The 27,183-nt window shown below is 41.1% G+C and overlaps 1 protein-coding gene across 2 annotated transcripts in view; it reads right to left on the bottom strand.

Annotated features, from left to right (window-relative positions):
• The window catches only part of TRIM33 (tripartite motif containing 33), a 120,778-nt gene extending 94,973 nt beyond the window's left edge, over positions 1-25,805 (bottom strand). For both annotated transcript variants that reach the window (XM_034930140.4, XM_034930136.4), the window contains exon 1: positions 25,155-25,805. In XM_034930140.4, the coding sequence (XP_034786031.1) occupies positions 25,155-25,680 (526 nt within the window). In that variant the 5' untranslated portion in view covers positions 25,681-25,805. The remainder of the gene's footprint in view (positions 1-25,154) is intronic.
• Between the last annotated feature and the right edge of the window lie 1,378 nt (positions 25,806-27,183).

A 27,183-nucleotide genomic window follows, 5' to 3' on the forward strand; every position in this document is an offset into this window, starting at 1 on the left:
CGTGTTTATTAAAGTCTCCAAAACTCCAAACTCCCAGGGGCAGAGATAATCTAACACTGCCTTGCAGAGAATAGGAATTAAAAGCATGAATTTAGTGAGTCATGATTCCATAATCTCACGACTATAATCTGTAAAATGTTAGGACCAAAAGAACTCAGTATTTCCACTGCTGGGATCTTAAATAAAGGCGACTTTAATTGAAGCCCCCATTTTTTTTTTAAACTAAAAATACTGAAGAAAAAAAAAATCTCCTACTCCTCAATATCAGTAGGGAATAGCAGGAAGCTGAACTTCTACTCCCACCTGGCAATAATAAGGAATAAGGGGGTAAGAGACCAGGCAAATCATCACTTCTTATCCCTTTGCCTGGTATGATAAAATCCAAGTGGAAAGCTGAGACTCCACCCCTATTATGTAGCAATCAGGTGGAATGAGTTAGCCCTACATTTCCTCCCTCCCTGGTATCACAAGGGCTCAGTGGAACTGAACTTAAACCCTAAATCAGAGGTGACAAGGTGGTATGAGTTGGTACCCCACTTCATCAGGAAGGACCAAGGGAGAAACTGAACTTTCATCTCACCTATCTGCAACATGGCAGAGAAAGTCAGCACTCCACTTTTGCCAGGGTGGTGTCAGGAGGCCCAAGGGGAAGGTGAACATACACCCTACCTGGCCTTTATGTTATACCTCAGTAGAAAGACTGCTGGAAAAAAATGAAGATTAAATAGAATCGCAAGTCTCAGAATGTGATATCCAAAATATTTGCAATATACTCAAAAAATTATTTGTCAAACACCAGGAAAATCATAACTGACAAAAGACAATCAGTACATGCCCAAACCAAGATGATCAGATATCAGATATTAGAAACATCTGACAAAGTCTTTAAGGGAACCATTATAAAAATGCTTCAAAAAGCAATATAAGCCAGGCACAGTGGCTCACATCTGTAATCCCAGCACTTTAGGAAGCTGAGGCAGGCAGATCACTTGAGGTCAGAAGTTCGAGACCAGCCTGGCCAACACAGTGAAACCCCCATCTCTACTAAAAATACAAAAACTAGCCAGGCATGGTGGCACACACCTGTAGTTCCAGCTATTTGGTAGGCTAAGGCAGGAGAATTGCTTGAACCCGGGAGGAAGAGGTTGCAATGAGCTGAGATCGTGACACTGAACCCCAGCCTGGGCGACAGAGTAAGACCTCATCTTAAAGCGGCAATACGAATGTCCTTAAAACAAATGGAAAATAGAAAAGAAATGAAAGTTATAGAAAAAAAAAGACAAATGGAAATTATAGGATTAAAAAATACACTTTGGAAGTGGAGATGGGCAGATAACTTGAGGTCAGGAGGTCAAGACCAGCCTGACCAACATGGAGAAACTCCGTTTCTACCAAAAAATATACAAAAATTAGCCGGTGTCGTGGCACCAAGATCACACCACTGCACTCCAGCCTGGGCAACACAGTGGGACCCTATCTCAAAAAAAAAAAAAAACAAAAAACCCAATAACCAAAAATTTAAAACTCAATAAATGGGCTCAATAGACAAGAGAAGATAACAGGCAACAGAATAACTGACCTTCAGGCAAAATCAAGAGACCAAAAGAAAAGAAAAGAAAAACAGAACACAGTCTCAAGAACCTGTGGAACAATAAAAAAACTAGCTAGCTAGCATTGCTGTCACCAGAGCTGCAGAGTTCCAGAAGGAGAGGAGTACATAAAATTTAAAAATTACTTGAACAGGCCGGGTGCAGTGGCTCACACCTGTAACCCAGCACTTTGGGAGGCCAAGGCAGGTGGATCACTTGAGGTCAGGAGTTTAAGACCAGCCTGGCCAAAATAGTGAAACCCTATCTCTACTAAAAATACAAAAATTAGCCGGGTATGGTGGCGTACGCTTGTAGTCCCAGTTACTTGGGACGCTGAAGCAGGAGAATCACTTGAATCCAGGAAATGGAGACTGCAGTGAGCCAAGATCACGCCACTGCACACCAGCCTGGGCAACAGAGCAAGACTCTGTCTCAAAAAAAAAAAAAAAAAAAAATTACTTAAACAAATAATGACTGAAAATGTCCCAAATTTGACAAAAGACATAAACCTACATATAAAAAAACTGAGTTAATGCCAAATAAGAAAAACCCAAATAAATCCACACCAAGATACATCATAAAAGTTCTGAAAGATAAAGAAAAAAATCTTGAAAGCAGACAATGACCACTTTACTTGCAGAGGAACATCTATTCAAATGACAGTGGATTTCTCATGTAAAACCATGCAGGCCAAAAAAAAAAACCTGGCTCAACATCATTCAAAGGCTGAAAGAAAGTAACTCAGAAATGCAAATTCTATATTCAACAAATACCCTTCAGGAATGAAGGACAACTAAAGATATTCTCAGATGAAAAAATATATAAAAATTTGTCACTAATACACCTAAAAGCATGTATGGTTAAAGAAAATTTGCCGTAACAGAAAAAAAAAATGTTAACAGAAGGAACCTTGAATCTTTGGAAAAGAACACTGGAATGATAAAAATGAGAGTAAATATAATAGATTTCTTCTCATGGATTTCTTAAATCATGTGAGAGCTTATAAAAAAGATCATATATTATCTGGTCATCTATATAGACAGAAAATTAAAGATAATCATTTTAAAACTAGGAAGAGTAAAGGGACCTAACTAGAAGTAAAACTTCTATACTTCACTCCAAATGGTAAAATGTCAATACAAAGACTTTAAGTTACAAATAAATGTTGCGATATCTAAGACGCTATTCAAAGCACTCCAAAAACTATAAACTACACAAAACCACCATAAATAAAGACGGAATCTTAAAAAGAACTTTAGGTAACTCAAACGAAGTCAAGAGAAACAAAGGAAACAAACAGAAAACAATAACATATTTAAGCCATAACACATCAATAATTACCTTAAATATACCTACATACCTTAAATACTCCTAAATACATGAACTAAATAAAGACCAGAAGAGTGAATAAACTTAAACCATAATCTAACAGTAATGCTATCTATTAATACAAGAAGCTTCAAACACAATAATGTAAGTACATTAAAAGAAGATGGAGGCCAGGCACAGTGGCTCACACCTGTAATCCTAGCACTTTGAGAGGCTGAGGCGGGAGGACCGCTTCAGCCCAGAAGTTCAAGACCAGCCTGGGCAACAATACAAGACCCCATCTCTACAAAAAATTAAAAAATTAGCCAGGCGTGGTGGCATGCGGCTGCAGTCCCAGCTACTAGGAGTCTGAGGTGAAAGAACTGCTTCAGCCCAGGAGGTCAAGACTGCAGTGAGCTATGATCGCATCACTGCACTCCAACCTGGGCAACAGAGCAAGATCTGTCCTTTAAAAAACAAAAACCAAAAAAAATTCAAGGGATCCAGAAGAACCAAAACGATCTTGAAAAAGAACAACCCACCCCAGCAACATAGCAAGAACCCATCTCTACAAAAAATAAAAAAATAGCTGGGTGTGGTGTAGCCACACATCTGTAGTGGTGTGAGACACGCATCTGTAGTCTCAGCTGGGGAAGGTGAGGTGGGAGGATCACCTGAGCCCAGGAGGTGGAAGCTGCAGTAAGCCCTGAGTGCACCACTGCACTACAGCCTGGGTGACAGAGTGAGACCCTGTTTTTGTTGTTGTTGTTGTTTAATTTTGTTATTGGCATAAAGACAGACATACAGATCAATGGAATGAAATTAAGTCCAGGAAAACACTCTCACATTTACCCAGTCAACTAATTTTAGACAGGTTGCTAAGACAATTAAATGGAGGACAGAGTAGTCTTTTCACTAAATGACACAGGGACAATGGATATCCTTGTGCAAAAGAATGAAACTAGATCTTTACCTCACACACAAATTTCACATACAAAAATTAACTCAACTTTATCAGAGAATCTGAATCTAAAACCTAAAACTGTAAAGCTCTTAAAAGAAAACAAGAATACATCTTCATGACCTTGGATTACGAAATGATTTTTCAGATATGGTGCCAAAAACAAAAGCACAAAATATAAATTGGACCTCATCAAACTTAAAAACTTTTGTGGCCAAGTGCAGTGGCTCACACCTCTAATCCAAGCACTTTACGGGGCTGAAGCAAGAGGATCGCTTGGACCCAGGAGTTTGAGACCAGCCTGGGCAACACAGCAAAATCCTGTCTCTACAAAAAAAAATAAAAACATTAGCTGGGTGCAGTGGTGCACCTGTAGTCCCAGCTACTTGGGAGGCTGGGGTGGGAGGATTACCTGAGCCCACAAGGTTGAGGCTGCAGTGAGCTGTGATTGCACCACTGCACTCCAGCCTGGGGAACAGAGCAAGACCCTGTCTCAAAAAATAAATAAATAAATAAATAAAACATGTGCTGCCAACACTGTGAATATAACTAAAGCCAATGAACACGCTTAACAGTGGGTAAAATGGTTAAATTTTGTTACATGTTATTTTTCCACACACAAAAAACTTTTGTGCTGCAAATAATTCCAGACAGAAAGTAAAAGACAACCCACAAATAGAAGATAGCGCTAAATCAGATATAAGGGTGCAGCACATCAGGGCTGGCCATGGTGGCTCACACCTGTAATCCCAGCACTTTAGGAGGCCGAGGCAGGAAGATTGTTAGGGCCCAGAAGTTCAAGACCAGCCTGGGCAACAGAGCGAGACTCCGTCTCAAAAAAAAAAAAAAAAGAAAAGAAAAGGAAAGAAAAAAGAAAGACAAGAAAAAAAATTAAGAAAAAGGGTAGAACATCCAGACTATCATAAAGAACTGACAACTTTAAAATGTCAAATAACCTAATTAAATAATGGACAAAAGTCTGAACAGACATTTCATCAGAGAAGATATACTAATGGTCAATAAGTGCAAAAGAAAATGCTCAACGTCATTAGCCACAAAAGAAATGCAAATCAAAACCACAATGAAATACTATGTCACACCCACAGGATAGCTACAATAAAAAAGATAACAATTGTTGGCAACATTATAGAGAAACTGGAACCCTCATACATATTGCTGATGGTAAAGAAAAATGCTAAAGCCACTTCAGATAACAGTTGGCAGAGCCTCAAAAGATTAAATATAAGTTACCACACAACCCAGCAATTGCACTCTCAAGTATACACCCAAGAGAAATGAAAACATATGTTCACATAAAAACGTATCCACAAATGTTCTTAGCAGCACTGTTCATAATAGCCAAAAAGGAGAAACAACTCAAGTGTCCATTTACTAATGAATGGTTAAACAAAATGTGGTATAGCCATAAAAGAGTATATTATTCAGGCCTAAAAATAGTGAAGTACTGGCTGACTTGAAGGTAGTGAGTTATCTCAACAGATTGTTCAGTCAGTTACAGATCTAAGTCTTTGCTCTACTCTCTCCTCATATCACTACTGCACTTGACTAGTTTTTTAAAAAAGTATTTAAAAAAAGAATGAAGCACTGATACATGCTACAGCACAGATGAAGGTGAAGGTCAGCCACATAAGACCACACATTGTATATTTCGATTTGTAAGAAATGTCCAGAATAGGCAAATCTATAGAGACAATAAAGTAGATTAATGGCTGCCTAAGTGTGGGGGGAATGGTTTGGGGGTAAGTGAGTAACAACTGCTAATTGGTAGAGGGTTTCTTTTGGGAGTAATAAAAATGCTCTAAAATTGATTATGGTGATGGTTACACAACTCAGAATATACTAAAAACTACTGAACCATACACTTCAAATGTGTGATTAACATATCGTTTGTGAATTAAGTTTTAATGCGTGGCTATATTAATATAAGATCAAATAGACTTCAGAACAAAAATCAAGGGAAACTATGTACTTTTCAGAGAAAGATCTTGAGGTGTTGCCATTTATATAAAAGAAATAATTTTATTTGCATTGACCTAGGGTCGATTCTCATCATTTATAGTAGTTATATTCTATACAGTTGCTGCAAACAATAAATTAACAAATTAACTAAACTATTGCTCCTAGAGGAAATGCAGGATTAGGTTCCTGCAAGCCTCTGGTCACAAAATTTTCATCAACCAGTCAATACATAACATTTTTATATGCATTTATATTTAAAGTCACTTTAAAACATATTGCTGAGGGCTGGATGCAGTGGCTCAAGTGTATAATCCCAGCACTTTGGGAGGCTAAAGTAGGTAGATAAAGCTTGAGTCCAGAGTTCAAGACCAGCCTGGGCAACATGGTGAAACCCAGTCTTTACAAAAAATATAAAAAATTAGCTGGGTGTGGTAGCATGGGCCTGTAGTCTCAGCTACTCAGGAGGCTGAGGTGAAAGGATCACTTGAGACCAGGAGGCAAAGGTTGCAGTAAGCCGTAACTGGGCCACTGCATTCCAGCCTGGGTGATAGAGCAAGACCCTGTCTCAAAATAAATAAATAAATAAAATATATCGCTGGTTCATTAACACTGAATTCAAAGCCAAAACACTGTAACTCATACATGAATGAAGCTTACCTTACACGTGTTTTCTCCATAAAGCACAAACATCCTTCATGCACTTAGGAACACTACGGGGCACTTCAGCTTTATTACATTTAGGGCCATTTGAAGCAGTGAAGTCAACAAAAAGCACAATGAGAACATGGCCACAACAAGGACACATATTTATGCTATGAGTGCTGAAAGAAGGCAAAGCATCTCCCAGTTTGACCTCAGCTGGGAATATGTGAATTGGGCGAGTCAAATTTTTTGCTGCTCTGCCCATGTGTAGGGATGACTGTGAAGGCACTGCTATTATTAATATTGGGGTTACAAATAAATTTTAGCATGTAGGTGAATTCTAAAACACAGAATCCATGAATGAGAATCAATTTTTAACATACAATAAAACGTACTTTAAAATACATGATTTTAAAATTTCTAGAAGGAAAAACATTTTTAACATATTTTAACATTTTTATTGTGGTATATACATATAACATAAAATTTGCCATTTGAACTATTATGTATGTATATTATGTATACAAGTATACAACTATCAGGTATGTTATATGACATTAACTACATTCAACATGTTGTGCAACCATCCAACCATCACCATAATTTTCAAAACCTTTTATCATCCCAAACAGAAACTATATCCATTAAGCAACAATCGCCCATTCCTCCCCCACTCCCATCCTAAACAACTCTCTATTCCCTCCCTGTTCTCCCTGCAAGCCCTTGGTAACCTCTAGTCTGCTTTCTGTCTCTATGAATGTGCCTATTCTGGACATTTCATGTAAGTATAATCTTATATTTGCCCTCTTATGTCTGTCTTATTTCACTTATGTTTGCAAGGTTTACTCATATTGCAGCATGTATCGGAAATTCATTCCTTTTCAGGACCAAATAATATCCCATTACATGTATATACATTTTATCAATTCATCTGTTGAACACTTAACATTATTTCCACCTTTTGGCTACTGTGAATAATGCTGCAATTAATACTGGCAAGTATCTGTTTGAGTCCCAGTGTTCAATTCTTTTGGGTCACAGATATGTAAGAATGGATTTGCTAGGTCACATGCTAATTTTATGTTTAACTTTCTGAGGAACCACCAAACTGTTTCCCACAGTGGCAGCACCATTTTACATTCCACCAGCAATATAGGACTCTAATTTCTCCACATCCTTGCCAACACTTTGTTGTTTTTTAACTAGAGCCACCCTAGCAGGTGTGAAGTGGTATCTCCTTGTGGTTTTGTTTACATTTCTCTTAATAACAAATGATCTAGTGTATCATTTCATTTGCTTATTGGCCATATATACATATCTTCTTTGGGGAACTGTCTATTCAGATCTTTTGCCCATTTTTAATTGGGTTGTCTTTATTATCAGGCTGTAAGAGTTCTTTATATATTTCACTATCATCCAATACATGACTTACAAATACTTTCTCCCATTCTGCAGGTTTTCTTTTCACTTTCTGAATAATGGCCTTCAATGTACAAAAGTTTTACATTTTGATCAAGTCCGACTATTTTTTCTTTAGTTGCTCATGCTTTATTTAGGTTGTTACTTGTCTTTGTTTTGTTTTTGTAGAGACAGGATCTCACTATGTTGCCCAAGCTGATCTCAAAATCCTGGCCCCAAGCAATGCTCCCACCTCAGCCTACCAAAGTGCTATGATTACATGCGTAGGCCACCAAGCCCAGCCTGTTGATATATTTTGAGTTAACTTTTGCATATGGTGTGAAGTAGGGGTACGACTTCATTCCTTTGCATGTGAAAATCCAGTTGTACCAACATCCTTTTTTTGTTTTGAGACAGGGTCTTGCTCTGTCAGTGCACTGCAGTGCAGTGACACAATCACGGGTCAATGCAGCCTCAACCTCCCCAGGTTCAAACAATCCTGCCTCAACCTCCCAAGTACCTACCAGGGACTACAGACGTGAACCACATCTGGCTTTTCTTTTTTGAGATGGAGTCTCGCTCTGTTGCCAGGCTGGAGTGCAGTGGCACGATCTCGGCTCACTGCAACCTCCGCCTCCTGATTCAAGCGATTCTCCTGCCTCAGCCTCCCAAGTAGCGGGATTACAAGCATGCACCACCACGCCCAGCTCATTTTTCTATTTTTAGTAGAGATGGGGTTTCACCAGGTTGGCCAGGATGGTCTCGATCTCCTGACCTCGTGATCCGCCCACCTTGGCCTCCCAAAGTGTTGGGATTATAAGTGTGAGCCACTGCACCCAGCCATTTTTTTTTTAATTTTATTTAGAGACAGGGCCTCACTATGTTGCCCAAGCGAGTCTTGAACTTCAGGCTCAAGTGATCCTCCTGCCTCAGGCTCCCAAAGTGCTGGGATTACAGGTATGAACCACCATGCCTGGCCCGATATCATTTTTTGAAGATACCAATCTTTCTGCCACTGAATGGATCTGGCACCATTGTCCAGTATCACTTGGATATACTGGAAGGACAGATAAAGTATTAACACAGGTTATGTGTTGGGGGAGACAGGAACTGGATGAGGATAAGGAGTGGGAGGGAGGCTTCTCAATATCCAGCTTCGTATACTTATTTAACTTTTGAACCAGCGTGAAAGTACTGTTTACTCAAAAGCTAAAATAAATTTAACATTTTAAAACACAATTGCTAGGCAAGCCACAAAATAGGATATATACCTGACAAAAGAGTCATGATTGGAATATATAAAGAATCCTACAAAAGCATTGGGAAAAAAGGTAGACAAACCACAGGGGAAAATGTAAGCACAACCCGAACAGGCAACTACAAAAAATGATATTCAAAGGCCAACAGCCGTACTAAAAGATGTTGGACTTTACCGGTTCTCACAGATCTGCAAATTAAACTATAATGTTAGTTTACTTAAGTACTTAAATAAACTTTTAAAAATTATGAAATCAAACTAACTATAAATTAATTACATCCACCTTAAAAATGACTAATCAGATTCTACCAAGTCAGGACAAAAACAGAAAATTGGCAGCCTAACTGGTATTATTTGGCCAGAATAGAGTTGTTGTTGTTGTTGTTATTATTGTTAGGCAGTCTCACTCTCTTGCCCAGGCTGGAGTGCAATGGCACCATCTCGGCTCACTGCAACCTCCACCTCCCAGGTTCAAGCGATTATTGTGACTCAGCCTCCCGGGTAGCTGGGATTACAGGCATGTGCCACCACACCTGGCTAATTTTTGTATTTTTAGGTAGAGATGGGATTTCACCATGTTGGCCAGGCTGGTCTTGAACTCCTGACCTCAAGTGGTTCACTCATCTCGGCCGCCCAAAGTGCTGGGATTACAGGTGTGAGCCCCCATGCCTGCCAAAATAGAGTATTTTTTAAATGCAAGAAGGCTAGGCAAGTTTCACTACTCTCAATGTCTTATACTAGTTACTTTCCTAGTTCCTGAAGGCATCTGAGTTTGTGCTATCAGCTCAACATGGAAAGGCCACATTTAGGTATAATTTTACCACATTACCTCGGTGGCCTCATTTGTTTAAAAAAGAAACAAGGATAATATTATCACCCTGAAATAATTCTTTTTAATTGGGCAAAACTTCATTCCGCAAAATAGAATGAGTCTTCCCTCTGAGAGGATTTTTATAAGCAAATAAGATAACACGAAAAAGTTTTATCTTTAACATAAGATAAAACATAACAAAATACGTTATTTTACAGACAAGGAACAGAAGTCTAGACAGATTCAAATAAACTTATCCACAGCTAGTTCTTTCCTGCCATTATTAATTCAGATAATCTACTTTGAAAGCATTCAACATAAATTGAGGAAGGAAAACAGAGAAGAGAAAATTGGATGGATGTCAAGAGCAGCCTAGATTACAGCCAAAAGCATATGGACTAAAATCATATAATACACAAATGAAAAAGAGGGAATCACCTCCAAACCAACATTAAGAGCAGAAATAGTAAATTTCAGCTATGACTAATTCTTTTGAACCATATTTCAACAAATATCTGGTTTACTGAAATCGAATTTACTACTAATTTATTATAAAATGTATTATACTGTTCTTTAATATAATATCTTACCTCTCCAGCGAGATTCAGTGGGTCCAAGGTTCATTACATGCATCCCTTTTATATGCCTCACAACAAATGAAGGTAATGTTCAACACAAAGCAGAAAATGTAATATATGAAGGACAGCTGAAATGCAGTGCTCTTGTTACTTTCAATACTTCAGATTCATAAGCACAGTAATACAGTGAAATGATTCTCAATACCTTACCCTCATATCTGCCCTATTGCAGACAAAAAACTGATGGGGATCTTTCGACTGACATTAGCTTTTTGCTTAAGTATTTACTTTGTGAGGGATAGTATTTAAGCCAACCCTCAGTGATGGGAAAAGAAATGAGTTGTGTAATTTGAATTTTAGCATTCTATTAATAAACCACACATGGATGACAGGCCAAACTGGTCCAAAATTCATTTGTGGAATTCATTCTGGCAGTCATTTGTGATGTTAGAAGTAGAACCCTGTAAATTCTCATTCTTCCAAATCTATTGTGGACAACAGGTCAGGCTGTACACACAACACTGCCTGAAATCTGATTCATAACCAACACCTAACATGTCCCATCAAACAAAAACATGGGATGTGGCATCACGAGGCATAGTAAATAACTTAGGTTGTTTAGGAAAAAAGTATCAAGGATAGTATGTAGGTATTTACATAATGAAAGAAAAATTTCCACAATTTTTATCTACAAATTCAAAATATAATAATTAATTTTTTTTGTAATACAGGTCTACCAATGAGAAGAATAAAATTCTCATTTAATTGGGAAAATTTTAATTAACTCACCACAGGTGAAGAGCTATCCCTGTTTGGCTAACGAATGAGCCACTCAAAAACTTCCCATGTTTGAAGAGCCTCATTTTCATTTTTTATTTTTAAGAAATTCTGCTGTGATCAGATATTCCATTTTAAACTTTCTTATTTCTGATTTTTACTTTCCTGTGAGTTGGGAATAATGTAATCAGTGCTTACTCTGGAGTTGTCAACAAAACACTGTACTCTTTCAGCACAGCTATAGTGTAAGTACATAATAAACACCATGCTTTGCCATCTAACTCAAAACAAAATGTACTCTGCTGTAAAAGCATGACATTTAAAATCCACTCACTCTTCTTTGAAATGATAGGTATGTAATATTTTGGACAATTTTTTAAATTTTAAATGTTGTGCTACAGCCATACACATCCCTATCAAGTTATAGCTGCATCACTGCAATTTGTAATGTACCAAAAAGCAGTACACAGTATTTGTCACAACTACTCAATTTTCCCATTATAGCATGAAAGTAGTCAAAGACAATACATAAATGAATGTGCGTGGCTGTGTTCAAATAAAAATTTCTGAACACAAATTTACACTTAAAATTTTTTTTTCTTTGAGATGGAGTTTTCGCTCTTATTGCCCAGGCTGGAGTGCAACGGCGCAATCTCGGCTCACTGTAACCTCTGCCTCCCAGGTTCAAGAGATTTTCCTGCCTCAGCCTCCCAAGTAGCTGAGATTACAGGCACCTGTCACCACACCCAGCGAATTTTTTTTTGTATTTTTAGTAGAGATGAGGTTTCACCACATTGGCAAGGCTGGTCTCCAACTCCTGACCTCAGGTGATCTGTCCACTTTGGCCTTCCAAAGTGCTGGGATTACAGGCGTGAGCCACCGTGCCTGGCCTCTAATAATTTTCATATGTCACAAAATATTCTTTTTTCCCAACTATTTAAAATATAAAAATCATTCTTGGCTCACAGGTCATACGAAACCATGCAGTTGACTGTATTTAGTTCATGGGCCGGTTTGCCAATCCCTGATCTAAAGCAATGCCCAACAATTAACAGGCCCCACACAGAAGCACAGAATCTTCCATCAGAACTGTATTGCCTCATTCAAGTGGGGAGACAACCAAGGATCATCTATTGCTTGAGGAAGCCTATGAAACACAAAGATCAAAAGAAAAAAAAAAAAAAGTAAAACAGATAATAAAGGGAATAGAAGATAAACAAGAGTAGGCAGAAGCAAACAGTAAAATAAGATGTCAAAAATGTTATATAATGATAGCTGGGCACAGTGGTACACGTCTATAATTCCAGCTACTCCAGAGGCTGAGGCAGGAGAATCACTTGAATCCAAGAGCGGAGGTTGCAGTGAGCTGAGATCGCACCATTGCACTCCAGCCTGGGCGACAGACTGAGACTCTGTCTCAAAAAAAAAAAAAAAAAAGTTATATAATGGAATTACCAAATATAAATAAGGAATCAGTATACCTGAAATGTTTCAAAAGTAAAAAGTCAAATGAAAAATAAGGTAAAATACATATTTTGCCTGGGGAAGAAAAACATTTGTATCCTCAGAGAAAGAAGATATTAAGTCCACAGAAAAAGAATAGAATCTTATAAAAATACAACCTAAGCAAGGAAGCTCTTAGAAATGTACCATGTAGGCCAGGTGCGGTGGCTCACGCCTGTAATCCCAGCACTTTGGGAGGCCAAGGCAGGTGGATCACCTGAGGTCAGGAGTTCGAGACCAGCCTGGCCAACATGATGAAACTCGTCTCTACTAAAAATACAAAAAAATTAGCCAGGTGTGGCGGCATGCGCCTGTAGTTCCAGCTCCTCAGCAGGCTGAGGTACAAGAATCGCTTGACCCAGGGAGGCAGAGGTTGTAGTGAGCCATCCAGTCTGGGTGACAGAATGAGACTCCATCTCAAAAAAAAAAAGAAAGAAATGTACAATGTAATTAATAAATTGGATAAAAGGGTTAGAGACAAGGACAAGGAGATCTTTCAGAATGTCAGTGGAGCAAGAAAACAAAGGGAAGGAAACTAGAAAAAGACAGCGGAGAATATGAACCTAGGAGAGCCAACATCCAAATAGTAATAGTTCAATAAGAGTGGCAGGTGGGGAAGGACCTTCTGAAAAAAATGTAAAGTTCTCTTACTATAAATGAAGATTACAAGACTAAATGAAAAAGCATAATGAACTTTTAGAAACTTTTAGAAAAAAAAATAGAAGCATATCACTATATTTCAAAACAATTGATAAATAGATGAAGAGATCCAAGACATAAAAAGATAAAAAGATCTCAAGAAGAGGTAAATAAACAAATGAAACCCAACTGGGGTTGTACAAAGGAGTAAAATCAGAGTAGCATCAGCAATACTGATTTAAGACACTGGAAGAGATGCCTTAAAAGTTCTGAGGAAAAAAGTTTTAACCCAGAATTTCATATCCAGCCAAGCTATCATTTAAGAAGGGAGTAGAATAAAGAAAACTTCAAAAATGCAAAGGCTCAGAAATTATACTCTAAGTGACTCTTCTTTAGGATGTACAAACAAGGGCGTAAACAAAGAATGGGGAAGACATGGGAGCCTAGGGCCTGTGTAAAGTATTAATTAGATCAAGACTCATCTCCCTAAAACTGACTTGAACAATTACAACCTCAGTTATTAGGGTGCATAAGCAAAGAACAGTGAAATTAAAAAAAAAATCTGACCAAAACCATGGAAATGAAGAAATCTGTCACTGTCTGGGTTCGGGGTAAGGAAAAAATTTTTCTCCTGAGAATTCCCTTTTTTTTTTCCCCACACCCACATTGTGTATAATTCTGAGAATTTCTAAATACAAGCCAGCCTATAAGGTAAACGCTAAATCAACATCCGACAATACTAAGATATAGTAAACTAAAAGTCTGCTTCAGTAATTTCTGTGTTGGTGGCACCTGACAGAAGCAAATGCAAAATACCCACTGGAGGCTTGTTCCCTAAAACCAGTCTGGCAGATTTCATAAAGCCCTGGTGAACAGGCTCACTGTCTAAAACTATAAAACACAGGAGGACACCACCCACAACAAATGAGCAGGCAGAAGCAAGTAGTAAAATAAGACATCAAGAACATCAGATAATGGAATTATCAAATATAAATATGAAATCAGTATACTTGAGACATTTAAAAAATAGGTCGGGCACGGTGGCTCACACCTGTAATCCCAGCACTTTGGGAGGCCCAGGCAGGCAGATCACTTGAGCTCAGAATCAGAAGTTCAAGACCAGCCTGGCCAACATGGTGAAATCCTGTCTCTACTAAAAATTCAAAAAATGAGCCAGACATGGTGGCGGGCGCCTCTAATCCCAGCTACTTGGGAGGCTGAGGCAGGAGAATTGCTTGAACCTGGGAGTCGGAGGTTGCAGTGAGCAGAGATCGTGCCATTGCACTCCAGGCTGGGCAACAAAGTGAGACTCCGTCTTAAAATATACACTCAAAAACATTTTTGGACTTAAGAAAATGTGGAGGCATACCATGTGTATAAATAGGCAGACACAATAAAGACATTTTCTCCCAAATTGATTTACATATTCAAAGCAATTCCAACAAAAACACTGGCAGGTTTTTTGTTGTTGTTGTTTTTCTGTTCTTTTTTAAAGAGATGGCAGCGTCTCTCTGTGTTGCCCAGGCTGGAGTACAGTTGCTATTCCCAAGTGCAATCATAGCACATTACAGCTTCAAACTCCTAGGCTCAAGCCATCCTCCTGCCTCAGCCTCCTGAGTAGCTGGGACTACAGGTATGTACCACCACACACAGCTTAATAAGTTTTTAAAATGAACTTTCACAAGATGAACTTTCACCAGATGATACATTTTAGTATAAGAGTGAGCAAAAGGTGAATGGCCAAGGTTTGTCTTGGAAAAAGAAATTTTTTAATTAAAAAAAAAAAGGAGCAAAAGGTCAAGATCAGTCGAGATAATCTTGAAGATGACCAAGGTATATGTAGAGAGGGCAGTGAAATTACCTTAATGAACAAAACTTACTGCTTATTATTATAAAGCTACTAAGAACAGCAAAAAAAAAAAAAGGAGGAAAAACTATTTTAATATAAAAACATGAAAAGACAGCTCTCTAAAAAGTGTATCAGTTATCTATTGCTATGTAACAAACTACCTCAAAAATTAATGACTTAAAACAACAATAATTATTTCTCACAGCTTTCTTGAAACAAGAATTTGGGAGGGACTTGGCAGGCAGTTCTGGCTTAGTGCCTCTAAGAAGGCTGCAGTCAAGATGTCAGCCAGGAAGGACTGCAGTCATCTGAAAGCTTGATTAGGATAGAGAATCTACCTCAAAAGCGGCTCTTTCACATAGCTGGCAAGTTGGTGCTGGGTCTTTGCAGAAGACCTCAATTTTTCTCCATATGGCCTCTTTAAAGGACTACTAGAGTATCTTTCACAGAATGGCAGCTGTTTTTCACCCAGAACAAGGGATTCAAAGAGCAAGGAAAAAACTGTATATATGCCTTTAATGACTTTTTAATAAAGTCACTATTAATTCTATTATATTCTCTTGGTCACGGAGACCAGCCTTGAGCAACTGGACAGCAACCATACAACGGTGTGAATAACAGGAGAAAAGGAACAAGGGGCCATCTTAGAGGCTGGCTACCACACCAAGCCATAGGCTCAGAATAAATCTTCAACCTACATCATCAACAAAGGATCAGTATACAGAATTTGTCAAGAATTCTTGTAAATCAAAACAGAAAATGTAAGCAATCTAAAGAAAAACATAAAACACATGGACAAATAATTCACAAAAGGAACATAAATAGCATATAATAAGCATTCAAATGTACTCATTAGTACCATATAGTGCATGCTATTTACTCATCACTGGGGCATAGGCTTTAAATATTTTTCTAAAAATGGTATATTTATGTTTATCCATCCTTGTTCTTTTTCCCACTTCCCCTTGAGTCGAATGGCTAGGGATAGATGTGCAATTTGTGGCCAAAGAAGAGACAGAGGTTAATTTATCTACCATCCTGAGCCCAATCTCTGAAGTTGGCTTAGATAGACTGTCATAAACATGAAAAAAATCAGTAGATCTATAGTGAGCTATTTTTAGAAGTTTAACTTCAGTTAATAAGTACTTTCTTCATTTTTACATTTTACTAAAGGGAGGCTTTTTCTGAACTGTTATGGGTACTCCAAAATGAAGAACTATAAATGTATAAATCTGCCACCTACTATCTTATGATCTGACATTCTTCCTACTGGCCCAAAGACTCTGAGACATTATCATGTTCTTAATGTCCTTTAACAGAGCAGGGCTCAAACTTCCTGGTCTCAGGACCTCTCTTACAGTCTTAGTTACTGAGGAACACAAAGAGCTTTTGTTTAGATGGGGTATGACCATCAAATGTATAATAAAAATGGATGTTTTAAATATATTTTAATTCATTACAAGATGAATTAAAAATGAATCTTAAATTTTAAAATGTTAAAATGACGTTTACTTTATTACTAGTTTTGTTTGTTTCCTCAGACACAGTCTCACTGTCACTCAGACTGGAGTGCAACGGCATGATCACAGTTCACTGTAGCCTCAACCTCCCAGCCTCAAGTGATCCTCCCACCTCAGCATCCTGAGTAGCTGGAACTACAGGCGCACACCACCACACTCGGATAATTTTTTTATTTTTTCTGGAGTCGGAGTCTCACTATATTCCCCAGGCTGGTCTTGAACTCCTGGGCTCAAGTGATCCTCCCACCTCAGCCTTCGAAAGTGCTGGGATTATAGGCATGAGCCACCATGTCCGGCACGACAGGTTTAAACAACACTTTTAAAAATCAGAAATAACTGTATTTCCTAAAACAAAAAAAATTAATAAAGAGTGTCATTGTGATACATTTTAAAGATCTCTTTAACATGTGGTTTAATAGAATATGGCTGGATATATGCTTCTGCATTTAATGTTTCAATATGTTGTTTCTTTGAAGAATATAAAGAAAATCTGGCTTCATACAGCTAAGTATCTAAGAAAAGGGAAAAGCAGATTTTAATACCCTTTTCAGATCACTGTGTGGATATTTTTCTTTGATATAACACAAAAACTTAAGAAGAATATTTTTTAAACATCAGTTGCAATGTGGCATCTCAAACCTTAAAAATAAACTTGACTACTCTCTCACGTTAAAATCTATTTATTGGCTGGGAGTGGTGGTTCATGCCTGTAATACCAACACTTTGGGAGGCTGAGGTGGGCAGATCAACTGAGGTCAGGAGTTCAAGACCAGCCTGGCCAACATGGCAAAACCCCATCTCTACTAAAAATACAAAAATTAGCCAGGCATGGTAGCGTGTGCCTGTAATCACAGCTACTTGGGAGGCTGAGGCAGAATTGCTTAAACCCAGGAGGCGGAGGTCGCGGTGAGCCAAGATTGCGCCACTGCACTCCAGTTTGGGTGACAAAGCAAGACTCCATCTCAAAAAATAAAAATAGTAAAATAAAATACAATCTATTTATTATTGCTCTGTTTTGCACTTAACATCATGCATTTCTCATTTAGAATATATTGCAATAAGCTACGCAGATCTTTGAAATGTTGACATTACACAATATCAAAAAAATTCACGTTCATTAATATGACCACCAATCTCTTCAGGAAAGTCTTTAAATACTGAGAAACTGACCAGCTCATGGCAGCAAATACCAATTTTCCAAAATTCTAATTTTCATTTAAAATCTCAATTTTTATCACTGGCAACATATGTCAGTTGTTTTCCTGGAAATGACAGGCTCAATTCATTCACTTCTGAGAAAATGGCTGCCAAATACCCATGCCTAAAAACCATAGTTTTTAAGTAAAACCATAGTTTCAAGTAAAATAGTTTTCTATGAAAAAAAGCAAATTCAGCTTGGAACTCAAAAAACTGCACGAGTACTCTTCTTGCACTTTCGTCTGCAGCAGAAGCATTTTAGGCACATTTCCCACTTTATCACACAGAGCTTTAAAGATGAAAATGTAATATAGTAATTGTTACTGTTTCATAAAGGATATTAAGTGACAATGACATAGGTTTATTTTTGTTTTTTCTCTAAGTGTGTGAAAGTAAATACGCAATGACTTTTATAGTATGGCTTGGAGCCATTATCCTTTTTTTTATTTATTTTTTTTATTTTTTTAAAGACAGGGTCTCACGCCATTGCCGAGGCTGGAGTACAATGGCACAATCATGGCTCGCTGCAGCCTCGACACTCCGTGCCTCAGGCAATTCTCCCACTTCAGTCTCCTGAGTAGCTGCGACTACAGACATGCACTACCATGACTATTTAATTTTTTTGTATTTTTTGTAGACACAGGGTTTCATCATGTTACCTAGACTAGTCCCCTACTCCTGGACTCAAGCAATCCACCCACCTCGGCCTCCCAAATGGAGTCAGTCACCATCTTAATTCACGCAGAGGTGATGGCAGTTTTATCCATCATTGCTTTTGCACCATTAATATAAATGTCAGCGCAGTGAATAAGGAGAATATCAAATTAGTGTAATTATGAAAATAGTTTTAAACTTGTGCACCTCTAAAAGGGTCTCAGTGACACGGTCACTACCATCACCCCCACCCCAGCATTCTGTGGCCCACACTTTGAGAATCACTGCTTTAAGGTATTTTCATTTAGGACCCACTGAGAGCAGAATCCATGAGAAAAGTAAAAGTAATTAAAGTCCCCTAACTAGGGCTTTTGATGTACAAACACTAGACATTATAAAGACTTAGGATTTAGGACATTAGTTTATAAGTTTTTACAAGATCTAGGTAACTAGAAGATTTGGAACTCAAATGATTTATCATGCATGCTGTACATATCAGTAGACATCAGAAAAGCCTTTAAAACCACAATTTACCCCCCTGCCTCTTCTTTCTGTTTACTGTGAGATACAGTCACAAAGACAACGGGGGGACAAATGAAAAAGTACCAAAATAACACTACTACAATTTATTGGGGGCTTCCCATGTAAGCTCCCAATAAATGTACCTTGTAACACATTAACTCTCTTAATTCTCACAAAAACTCTATGATGTAGGTGTAATTATTACTCCCAATTTACAGATGTTAAGTAACTTATCCATGGTCATTCCAGTAGTAAATGGTAGAGCTCAAAAATGAATTCAGGGCCGGGCGCGGTGGCTCACGCTTGTAATCCCAGCACTTTGGGAGGCCGAGGCGGGTGGATCACGAGGTCAGGAGATCGAGACCATCCTGGCTAACACGGTGAAACCCCGTCTCTACTAAAAATACAAAAAAAAAAAAATTAGCCGGGCGTGATGGCGGGCGCCTGTAGTCCCAGCTACTCGGGAGGCTGAGGCAGGAGAATGGCGTGAACCCGGGAGGCGGAGCTTGCAGTGAGCCGAGATTGCGCCACTGCACTCCCGCCTGGGCGACAGAGCGAGACTCTGTCTCCAAAAAAAAAAAAAAAATGAATTCAGGTAGTTTGACCACAATGCTAGACAGAAGTTGTGAGAAGTATTTCAGCAATCTTGGACACATCGTTAATGACTGGTTGTTGGTGTAGTACCACATGATCATTCAAACACTCAAGCTTGTTTCTGTTGAAGAGGAGAGTCAGAAAAAGTAGAGCCTAAAAAGTCCCCAAACCAGTTAAGTCACACTGAGGCCAGAACTGTCATATAGTATACACACTCCAGGGACAAGAAATTCCGAGGGCTCAAACAGAAGACTCCTCAGAGTGGCTCAGCATGGTCTGTGATAAACAGACAGAAACACTATGAGGAAGTGCTCTTCACACTACACTCAGAGGTTTTCCCTCCCACTTACACATGATTGTTGCCATCTCAGACTTTTCATAGTAAGTTTTTTTGTTTCGTTTTGTTTTGTTTTTGAGACGGATTCTCACTCTGTCCCCCAGGCTGGAGTGCAGTGGCGTGATCTCAGCTCACTGCAACCTCCGCCTCCAAGATTCAAGTGATTCTCCTACCTCGGCCTCCCGAGTAGCTGGGATTACAGGTGCCTGCCACCACACCTGGCAAATTTTTGTATTTTTTGTAGAGACAGGGTTTCGCCATGTTGGCCAGGCTGATCTCGAACTCCTGACCTCAAGCGATCTGCCCGCCTCGGCCTCCCAAAGTGCTGGGATCACAGGCATGAGCCACTGTGCCCAGTCCATAGTAAGTTGAAGAATTCAGTAACAGAATGATTTTTCCATGGTGATTCCACTATTCCTCCCCACAAACTATAAGGACATTAAACGTATGTACATACAGAATGTTAGCATAAAAGACAACAGAATCATATAACCTAACAGGATAGGAACTCAGCCTCTTCGTATTGCAAAAGACCTGGAGAGACTTCCTAGGTTCCTTGCCCAAGGGTTACGTAGCTAACTAACAGCAGAACCCAGGCCAGGTGGTGCCTCACGCCTATAATCCCAGCACTTTGGGAGGCCAAGGCAGGCGGATCACATGAGGTCAGGAGTTCGAGACCAGCCTAGCCTACATGACGAGACCCTGTCTCTACTAAAAATACAAAAAATTAGGTGGGCATCGTGGCGGGTGCCTATAATATCAGCTACTGGGGAGGCTGAGGCAGGAGAATCACTTGAACCCAGGAGGTGGAGGTTGCAGTGAGCGAGATCGCACCATTGCACTCCAGCCTGGGTGATGAGAGTAAAAAACTGTCTCAAAAAAAAAAAAAAATAGCAGAACCCAATGCAACTTAATACCGATTCATTTCTTCAGCCACATCATTGTGCCATCTCAGAGGCAGCCTCAACTCCTTCAAGAGTTCATCTGAGAGTTTGTTCAGATGCATCAATATGATTCCTATTTAAAAAAAGATTTTTTGAGAGACAGGGTCTTGCTATGTTACTCAGGCTGATCTTGAACTCTTGGCCTCAAGTTATCCTCCCGCCTCAGCCTCCTGAGTAGCAAATCTGTATTTTTATTGATAAAGTATAAATGTATATATACCCACTACTGATAGCTGTTCTGCCTCAACCTGAAAAAGCACCCCCCAAAAAATCACAAAAACACTTTAAAAAGCTCACTATTGAGATTCAATATTAACTAATTTATCTATTTTGATTTTGCAAATACTCCAACGGTAAACAGATTGTACTTTCTCCTCAAAATATTTAAATCTGTGTTCCTCAAAGTGTGGTGGTACCACCAGCATCAAAATCACAGGGCACCTGTTAAAAATGCAGGCACATGGAGTCATCACCAAATCAACTAAACCTGTCTCTGAAGAAACTCCCAAGTTAGCATTTTATTAAGCTCTCTAGTGATTCTTATTTACACAAAACTTATTTATTGAACAGTCTACAATATCCTAGTGCAAAGTGAGACGGGCAAGTAAACAAAAATAAACATTTTGGATTTTAGCTGTGCTACAAAGAAAAAAAGATGATCTATCAGAGAGCGACCTGGAGGACTACTTTAAAATGAGAAGTCAAAGTCTGAGGAGACATTTGAAGTGAGAGCCCTTCATTCAAGACAGTGGTTCTCAAACTTAAGCATGAATCAGAATCACCTGGAGAGCTTGTTAAATGAGACTACTGGACAGGAGGTCCGGAATGCGGCCCAAGAATCTGTATTCCTAACAATGTCACAGATGATGCTGATGCTGTTGATCCAGGAACCACACTCTGAGAACTGTTGATCTAGAAAGAACAGCCAGAGGGTGTGAATAAATGTATTAAGAGAAACAGGAAAAGGCCAGTTAGGCAGGAGGGCATTATACTCATCATTGTTTCAAAATCACTTGAAAAAGATGGTGAGTTAAAACCACTAGCTATGATCTCCAGACCAGAGATGATATCTGAGGTTGATCAATAATATCCTGTATTGTTGAAGCATTTCTCAGTTACAAAGCATTTTCACATTTATTATTTGCCTTGGTGAGATATAAGTAAACGACTATCAGCTACATTTTAGAGGGAAACTGAAGGACAAAAACAGTATGAATTTCCTTTAGCGTAAAATAGCTAAAGAGCTGAACTACGTCCCTTAACACCCAATCTAGTGTTCTTTCCAGCACAGCTTGATCTTTTTAAAGAGCAAAGCAGAATGGTATACAGGAGTTAATACTGGCAAATTATTTTCTAGACTACCTAAAAACACGGTGGATGGCTAGACACAGTGGCTCATGCCTGTAATCCCAGGACTTTGGGAGGCTGAGGCAGGCAGATCATTTGAAGCCAGGAGTTCAAGACCAGTCTGACCAGTATGGCAAAACCCCGTCTCTACTAAAAATAGAAAAATTAGCCAAGCGTGGTGATATGCGCCTGTAATCTCAGCTACTTGGGTGGCTGAGGCACAAGAATCGCTTGAACCTGGGAGGCAGAGGCTGCAGTGAGCCGAGATCGAGCCACTGCACTCCAGCCTGAGCAACAGAGCGAGACTGTCTCAAAAAAAATTTTTTTAATCAAAAACATGGTGGATTCCAGACTCAATTTGTTTTAGATATTGGTTAGAGAGAAATATTACTTAAGATTGACAGCATTTGGTTAGTCCCTTCCACTTACTCCCCCTCCTTCAAAAAGAAAGGATAAAGAAATGAAGAGGGGATTTACATATTATTCTCTCTCCTTCATAAATTTCAGAGAGCCAATTTCATAACCTCAGTCCCTCAGCCACATCAGTCAAACACAATCTGTATTTTTGGGTTCCCTCTAAATCTCTTACCTAACCCAGGTTCCCACAAGAACACTGAATCCTATGTGTCTTACTATGCTCATGGGTGCATAGACCACCAGCAGTTATTCTCTGAACACCTATTAACAATTAGTAGCTTCTCTAACAACCAAAGCCTTACTCTTAACATTCTTACCTACATGTACCAATAATGCTAGAAACCCAAAACATCCCAATCTGAAAACATTTTATCCTCCCTACACCCCAGCCCTCACCCTCACCCCAGCCCTGCTTCAGTGTCTGAATATGTATTAATACCATTGCCATCCACCAAACAAAAAATGTGGAATTCTACGTTTGTCTCCCTCACACCAATCTCAATACACTCCCCCCATCCCTCCATTCCCATAGCCACTATTAGTTACTACTATTAATATACTAGCTACCATTTCATTAGTAACTACCACGTACTAATCACTTTACACATTTTATCTTACTTCATTCTCTCAATAACCCTATGAGGTTATATACTTTTTTCCCGTTTCACAAATGAGAAAACTGAAGCTAAGAAAAGGTCATCTGCCCAAGTCGTAAGTAGGAGATGGCAAAGTAGATTTCCAAACCCTACCGTTCCCCCAAACCAAAATGCTTCATTCTGTAATACCTGATATATCATTCCTTTACTACCCATTCCAAATGTTGATTTCTTTCCTAGATAACCGCCAGGATTCTCCTAACTGGTCTCCTTGTCTCCAGCCTTGCCTTCCCTCATCCCTCAAGTGCCCTAAGTGATCTTTCTGGATCAGAAATCTGATCCTTTCATCCTCTTGATATGAAAGCCCTCCAGGAACATCCTTCAGTCCACAATGTCGAGGATACACTCTACAGGATGAATTCCAAGCCCTTTAGTGCAGCTCCACAATCGCTTACCTACAGTCCCGAAATTCAAAAGCTTTGAAATTTTAGTTTTTTTCATTGGTTTGCAACAGAACCCACTGTGAATGCTGGGAGGTTATTTATCGTCTATCCCATTAGCGTGACATTCACGTGTTTCAATGTAGAAACATTAACGTGTTTGATAGAGTTAACTCAGACCCTGATAAAAGTCTCACATAAGAGACCTTGCCAGAAAAAAGAAAAATCCCAAAATATTCTGAAGTCCTTACACCTGGATCCCAAGAGTTTAAGAGACTGTGAAACCTTTATCTTTTCAGCCCATCAATCCAATCTAATTTCCACCAATCACCCTACACAGTCTTTAGTTCCAGGGATGTAGAAGGGTGTCCTGTGCCCTGAATACCCTCCAACCCAGTGAGGTACTCATTCTTCAAGAAACCTGTTCATGGATTTCCCTTCCTGTGAAATTTCCCTGACCTTTCCTCTATTGTGCCACAACCATTGTACTGAGGACTCACCTCCACTGCTGCAAGTTATATGTTTCTCCTGTTAGACTATGAATGAAGTCTTCATTGAGTACTTTGTTCAATCCTAGCACAGTGCCCCAACACTAGGGGCTCATTAACGGCCAATTAGCTAAAACAAATTCATGCCCAGCTTTCCCTAACTCTCAATTTCCTTCAAAGTTCATTTCTCCTTCATCCCCAAACCTTAGGATTTTCCCTAACCATGCAGTCCACTTTCCGAGTTTCTCTTTCCCCATGTCATCTTACAATTTTCTTCCAGGCGCCTTCTCTGGACCCCATGCTCTCCAACATATTCTCTCCACCTCCATTTAATCCATAGTCCTCCTCTCTCCTATCTGTGAACAGGCCAAGTCCCCTCCCTCCAAAGCAATCCATCTTCACTGCCCTTACCTCTTACCTACTCCCTCAACACCTCGCTGGCCCGGGCCCTTTCAGCCAAAACGCTTCCTCACAACGTGTTTCCCAAATCCCCCTTCTCTCACTGTACGGGTCTGCCAGCTCCAGAACCAGCGCTCCGCCGGGTTCCGCACATCACAAACCCTCCCTCGCAGCCAGTGTCCCCTCCCCCAGCCTCTGGCAGCCGGCACCCCTCCCTTCATGCTCCCCTTATCTCTTGCGGTCCAGCTTCTCTGGAAAGTGTCCCAGGGGCGAGTCTTTCACCTTAGACACCCCTCGGGATGGCGCCCGTCCGAGCAGCCCCAGGCCCCAGCACCTCCGTCCCCAGCTCCTCTAGGGTTGCGCAAATCCCCTGCGGCCCAGATGCCAGGCAGGGCCTCCGGCTCACCTTGCTGGATGTCGCCGTTGCTGCCCCCCGGGATGGGCACGCTGAGCTGGCGCTCCGGCTCGGGCAGGCAGCGCAGGCAGAAGGAGTGAAGACAGGGCAGCAGCTTGGGCTCCGCCTCACGCCGGCTCTGCAAGCTCTGCTGACACACGGCGCAGGTGTCCAGGAGCGAGGCTGGCGGTCCAGGAGGCGGCCCTGCCGAGGGACCCGGAGCGGGAGCCGAGGCTGGAGCTGGAGCCGGCGTCGATACTGCGCCCCCGGCAACTCCAGTGCCCACTGAGGCCGCAGGGGATGAAGCAGCCTGGGCCGAGCCCGAGGAGGCCGCGGCCACCCCCCCGTCGTCGGGCCCGGCCGCGCCGCTCTCAGCGCCGGCCCTGCCGCCTTCCTCCTCCTCCTCCTCCACCAGCACCGCGGTGAGAGGCGGCTCCGCCTCCTGCGCGGCGGGCCCGGCGGCCCCGGCAGTTACCGGCGCGCTGCCGCTGCCCCCGCCGCCGCTCTCAGCCTCGCCGCCGCCTTTGTTTTCCGCCATGTTTTCCTCTTTGAACCCGCCGGACCGCCCCGCGCCGCCCGCCGCCCGCGTCGCCGCCGCCGCCCCCAGCCCCAGCCGCAGCCGCAGCAAGAGCGGCAGCCGAGAGCTAGCGAGAGAGCGAACCAACGAGAGCGCGCGCGCACGCGGCGCCCCCGCCCTCGCGTCGCGCGTTTGAAGGAGGGCGATTGCGGCACGCGCACGTACGCACGGACGTCCTCCCGAGGGAGGCGGGAACTCGGTGCGCGGGCGCAGAGCGGTCCCGGACCCTCGAAGCCAGTTCCTTGCGTCAGTGCCGCGGCTCTTTAACCCGAAGGGAGAGTTTTAAAGCCAGAGGCCGTTGACGCTGGGTAGCCTTTGGCTGGGGTTGGTTATGAACTCCGACACAGCGGTGGTGCATACGGAAGGGTGGAAGCCGGGACGGTTCCGGTCCCTGCGAGCGTGTCCCGGGCGTCTCCGCGGAAGCTTCACCTGCCGCGCCGCTCGATCGCCGGGACCTCCTGGGTCTCTGCTGTGCGTAGACCACCCGCGTTCCTTTGGGTGGCCGTGGAGCACTAAAGCGGGGCTTATTGTTTGTTTGGTTTTGGTTTTGTTTTTTTTTTTTTGCTTGTTGTTTTTGAACTGAGGATCTATCAGAAATAGACTGAAAAGACCGAGTGAGGAAGAAACTCTTTAACAGCTATTTTTGGCATCTTAAGGTGATTCTCAGGAGTTGCTACGTATCAGAATCAACGGAGGAGTTTTTCAAAGCAGAGATGCCAGGGCCAGTCCCCAGACCTGAATCAGGAAGTGAGGGAGAGAGCCGACGGAGGGGGAAAAGTCCCTTCAGCTGATTCTTAAGTATGTCAGTTTGGAGAGCCACGGATATAACCAATACTGCGTCCTTCTGAGGTCCCACTTTAAGTGTCCTGGGTTGAGCTGGGTGACAAATGCCCTTACAACAATGGTAGTAGAAGCTTTCAGGCCAAGCGCAGTGGCTCACGCCTGTAATCCCAGCACTTTGGGAGGCCGAGGCGGGCAGATCACTTGAGGTCAGGTCAGGAGTTCGTGGGCAGCCTGGCCAATATGGTGAAACCCCGTCTCTACTAAAAATATAAAAATTAGCCGGGTGTAATGGCGTGCGCCTGTAATCCGAGCTACTCAGGAGGCTGAGGCAGGAGAATGGCTTGAACCCGGCAGGAGGCGGAGGCTGCAGTGAGCCGAGATAGCGCCACTACACTCCAGCCTGGGCGACAGAGCGAAACTCCGTCTCAAAAAAAAAAAAGAAAAGCTTTCAGAAAGTTGCCTTTTTATTTGAAAAAAAAAAAAAGGTATTTGGAGGATTTTATGTAGTGCAACAACTGTTTTAGTGTTAAGATCATGAAATGCTTTGGTCTCCTGTTAGTGTTCCCAAGAAAGGTGCTGTAAGTCCTTAAACCACGTGAAAACTTTTTTTTTTTTGAGACCTCCTCGTTCTGTCGCCCTGGCTGGAGTGCAGTGGCGTCATCACATTTCATTGCAGCCTCG

The sequence above is a fragment of the Pan paniscus genome, chromosome 1 (genome assembly GCF_029289425.2).
Source record: "Pan paniscus chromosome 1, NHGRI_mPanPan1-v2.0_pri, whole genome shotgun sequence".
Classification (NCBI taxonomy): domain Eukaryota; kingdom Metazoa; phylum Chordata; class Mammalia; order Primates; family Hominidae; genus Pan; species Pan paniscus.